We start from the raw sequence: 5,118 nt of genomic DNA, 5'->3' as shown, positions 1-5,118 counted from the left end.
AGGGGAACTGTAGAGAACACAATACTCTATCAAGGGGAACTGTAGAGTCAGAAACTCCAATGATGAAAAGATTACTAAGGCAAGCTTCAGGATGGATTATTTAGCTAAAGGAATTGGGAGTATGTATTATAAAGAGAAAATTCAAGCTATCCCAGGCAAAAAGGAACAGTGTTGACTTCTGTGGTCCTAGCGGAAGATATGGGGAAGCAATTTCAACTTGAGCAATGTTCAAAGACAAAAATGAATGGCCTTGATGCAGAGTGAGTTTCCCATCACCAGAGGCAAACAAGTAGGTGTTTGATAGATAAAAATTCTTAAGGGAGAGGCACTAAAATTCATACCTTTTAAGATTTTTTCAACTATAAAGTTTAGACTGTATGATTCTGTACAGTTTTATTTTATAAAATATAGAGAGAATCTATATTCTCTCTATATTTTATATATTTACATAAAATATATTTTATAAAATATGTTATATCTTTTAATCCCCAAATCACATCATAGGTATTCAATAAAGTCAAACTTCTCTAGTACTTAATTTTCCCATCTATAAAATAGCAGCTTTTAGACTAGATGATCTCAAAGTTTATTTCCCACATTCAACAATTCTATGAGTATAGAGGTGAATGAAATGTGACGGGATAGATCCAGGGCTGGGGAACAATCTCGAGCTAAATCAGAAGAGAGAGCTTAAACCTGGATGATGCCTATTGGAAAACAGTTGAATGCAGATCCCAGGGCCTACCCCTCTTTTCAGTTCTGGTTTGATGCCCAGATGTCACCCACATTGACCCTTGTTTTTTCTCATTTTAACTGTGAGTCTTCCCATCTTGGAAACCTCCTCTGTTCTGTTTTAGAATGCGCCAGACTAATACACACATACGCAGTGAAGGGAGGTGTGAGGAGAGCAGCACCCCAGGAACCACAGTTCCCAGCGTGCCAGCATCTGTAAGTACATTGGCATTCATGCTTACAGTGTTAGAACCAGTCAGTTCTGCTTCTGTTCTCTTGTACTGGGTGATAGACATTTCTCTGGCCAGGGACGTGCTACTGGGTCAGGTAACCCCAGAATTGGCCATGTCTTTGTTGTGAAGATAATTCAGTAATTACTGAAATAAGTGGGAATAATAATACAGTAGTTAACATTTTTAAATGTTTACTGGGATCATTAATAGATTGTTTATGAGCAATGTCCCTAATCTAACACTTTCGCAAAGTAGGTTTTAGTTTTTTGATCTATAATAAAAAGATGAGACAGAGACCAGGAGAGGTCAGATCGTGACAGAGCTGGATTTGAACCATTTCTGGGTAACCCCTGGATCCTTGCAGTTTACATTGCATTAAACTGTCTCCCAACATGAAAAGTTGACCTTTTCTTTGAAATCCCTGCAAGGATATTCTGACACATTATTGAGTTTAACATTCTCCTTGGTGATTGCACTTGAGGAATCTCTTTCTAAGGCAAGATGATATGTAACTTGGAGAAAAACAAGAAATTTTCAAATAAGATAAAATTTTATGTTACCAGATTAATATGGGTTCAAATTCTCATTTTTGATGTTCTTCACCTATGAGACCTTTGGAAAATCTCATAAACATCTAAACAAAGATCACACCAAGTTATTGAAAATATTCAATAAATGTTGACTTTTAAGCATTTGGCACAGTGTCTACAAATTAATGGAATTTATTGTTATTATCACTATTATTTTATGCCTAAGAGTCCAAAGTATGAAGTTAGAGGAAGAGAAGAGTCTAAAGTACGAACTAGAGAAACAGATTCTGGCACAGTGCTTATTTATTTTTAATAATTTTAGTGAATTATACTTCAAAAAATTTACATTGGATGTTTTAAAATATATTTCTATTTAATAAAAGCAAACAATATTTTAATAAATTATATTTAATAATTATTTATTATTATTCACAACTTTTTTTACTCCATTCCACAGCTACAAAAGCTTTGGCAATGATGGAATTGGAAACTATTCTGCCAGTTTTGGGGATCTTAAGTAATAGGAGATAAGGCCGTATTCAGAAGAACTACTCAGTAAGCCTTGATATGGGAAACCAGAAAAACAAGAGCTATTCGCTAGGTGTTTCTGGTTTCACTTTAGCAGCTGGAAGGCAGGATCGAGTAGACAGACTACTGGATGACATCAGGAGACCTTCATTTCTTTCTCGTGTGGGCTTGACAAAGTCATCTATCTACTCTGGGTCTTTACACACCCATGAAGAGAGGGTTTAAATTTTTGCTCCATTGTGTTTGCTATCTCATTACATGTGAACTCTTAGTGGTTTGCTCCTCATTGTATCCACAGAATATACTGTCCCCCATCTCACAAACACACCTGGTTACATGTATCATAAAACAGTAAAAAAGAATCTTTATGCAAGTCCTATTGACCACACTTTAGACCACACCTTGCTGCAGTCTCATGTAGACAACTTGACAAAAAACTACATTATGAGGAACTTGCCATAGGATAATACTGGTAAGATGTATTTATTCAAATAATGACGAATCTTGCCAGGACTAAGCACAAAAGTTTTTGTGAGGGAGTTCCTTTCTTTCATTTTTGAGTGTTTTCTTTCCACTAGAAATATATAACAAGCATTCTTAGTGATAGGAATTATTTATGATGTTAGCTGATAGAAGAAATCATTAGAACACAAGATGTCCTGGGCATGGGTTCAGTTCCTTCTGTTTGATTCAGTGATGTAATCTTGGATATATCAAGGTGGTACAAGTGGGTCACAGCCCAGCATTGCTCTGATGACTACTAGGGATGCATATCTTGGAGGTTGGAACCTAATACCTGAACTTTGTTCCTGGATAGAAGATTTTCTAAGAGTCTGGAATCCCAAGAATGCAATAAAAGGCCAGGCAGTCACAACTTTTCTGGAAAAACAGATTGAAGATCCTGGAACCCATACTTTTGCTTACTATCTAATAGATATTTTCTATTATTCAATAACTACTAAAATTTACGTAACTCTTTAGAGTTTTATGTGCTTTTTCCTTTTGCATCCTCCCACTAGTCCTGTGATTAGGGCAGGGATGATTATCCTTCACATTTTACAGAAAATCAGCCTGGGGGAATCCTGCAACTTATCAGGGTTATTCAGTATGATATTTTTGGTCCAGTGTAGATCTTCTGACTTCATTTCTTATGTTCTGCCACCATCCCTTAGTCGTCAAGAGATTCTGAAAACTAGGGGCTTTGGAGAAGGCATTATCTCAATTAGGTAAAGATTAGCTACATTGGAAGGAAATTTCTATGTCAAGGAAAATACTAGTACTATTTTGTGAGATGAATAAGTGACTATTCTCTATTCCATGACAAAGATTTTCAAGGATTCAACTGGGCCATAGCTTGCTGCTTTCAAACCAAAAGAAACTTCCTGGGGTCGAGGTGAGAACTAAAATGGAGGTTTGAGTTTGGAATGATACAGACACTAGTGATCCAGGTGATACTAGCTGGTGCTGTACAGTTATATGGAAGAAAAATGCCTGAGGACCTTACCACCTTTTAAAAAAAATTGTATATGTTGATTTAGTGTTTTAAATGTTGATCTCAAGATTTTAAATGTTGATTCAAATAAGAATACATAGGTGAGTCAGGCAAGGAGGATAGCTGATTAAATTCTCATGGCCTAAAACAAACTATAACAGTAAAGCATTAATGTTAGAGGAATTTGATTCAAGTCCTGACTGAAGGTGAGACCTTGGCTAGTCACTAAACTTCTCTGATGCTCAATCTCCTCCCCTGTGAAATGATGTTAATGACACCTACCTCTTTTTCTTACCGTCAGGGTCACATGTAATCAAGAGCAGAATTCATTTTTATATGTACCTCAGTGAGTAGTACATAGTAGGTGTTCAATAAATACTCATTGAATCAATTGAATAAAATGTGAAAGTGATTTTAAGTTGTGAATTCTTGGCAGAATGCAGGAATCTATGGATTTCTTTGACTACAGTACAGCTATAAATTTATAGCCCACATTTCTGTAATGTCTCTGAGTTTCAAGCATATAATCTACCTCTCTTCTTTTCTAGGACAAATGATGTGAGAATTGGTGAAAGCCATGAGGGAAAATGTATACCCCGATTCTGAACTGCCTACCTTATCCATCTGTATATACAAATAACTCTTCAGAGCTCATCTTATTTACTGTAGAAAACCATACAGAGCTGTTGGGGGAATGGACTCACTGACTTTCAGTCTTCCATCTCTTTCCTCCTGGATTCTTTGATCTGAGGGCACAGAAACACTTCCACCCAATCTGTGCTCTGGAAAGCTCCTGATCACAATGCTGTCTGTCCAACTGCTTGTTCAATAAAAGTAAACCCAGCAGAACACCATGTCTGGGATTTCTTTGCCACTGCCTGGATGTCAGGAACTTGTTTTTTACTGAAGCTGAATAATCTACCCTTTTGTCTTGCAAAGCCCATTGGTGGACAGAGAATGGTCACTTTTTTTCAGATTCAACTTGCTGTCATAGTTGGAAAAGAATATCTAGAAGAGAGGTAGGGAGGTATGGGCTCCCAGGCAGCCAATGGCTGTATAAAGCCCAAGCAGCTATGAATAAACCTCACCTTCCAATGACACGAAGCAATAATTTCTCATATCCAATCATGTGGCCTCTTGACAATTTCCTGTGTCAGGGCCTTGGACCCATAGTCTGGGAGAAGACTAAGGAAATGAGAGTTACCAACGTGTGCAAGTCTCTAGAGCAGCGCTGTCCAATAGAAATATAATATGAGCCACATATGTGATCTCAAAATTTTTAGTAGCTACAAAAGAAATGGGTAAAATTAATTTTAATAATGTATTTTACTTAGCCCAATATACCAAAACTATTATCAGTTCAGAAGATAATCAATATAAACTTTTTTTTTTACTAAGTTTTTGATATTGGTATGTATTTTATACTTGTAGCACATCTCACTTTGGACCAGCCACATTTCAAGTGCTCAATAGTTACGTGTGGCTAGAAGCTACTAAACCAGTGCACTAATGCATGTGAGAAATCCACCAGGGAGTGCGCACATTAGGTAGGGTGGCATGGAATAACTTGTAAGCTCCTGCCACAATGCTGAAACTCTGTCAT

The 5,118-nt window shown here is 36.9% G+C and overlaps 1 protein-coding gene across 1 annotated transcript in view; it reads left to right on the top strand.

Moving 5' to 3' along the window:
* SPINK5 (serine peptidase inhibitor Kazal type 5) overlaps positions 1-4,364 on the top strand; it is a 71,944-nt gene extending 67,580 nt beyond the window's left edge. Inside the window, exons 30-31 of the mRNA XM_046666416.1 lie at positions 858-948; positions 4,064-4,364. Of these exons, the coding sequence (XP_046522372.1) occupies positions 858-948; positions 4,064-4,072 (100 nt within the window). The 3' untranslated portion in view covers positions 4,073-4,364. The remainder of the gene's footprint in view (positions 1-857; positions 949-4,063) is intronic.
* Positions 4,365-5,118: the final 754 nt, after the last annotated feature.

Source organism: Equus quagga, chromosome 7 (assembly GCF_021613505.1).
Source record: "Equus quagga isolate Etosha38 chromosome 7, UCLA_HA_Equagga_1.0, whole genome shotgun sequence".
NCBI lineage: Eukaryota > Metazoa > Chordata > Mammalia > Perissodactyla > Equidae > Equus > Equus quagga.
This window is presented reverse-complemented; position numbering and strand designations above follow the sequence as displayed.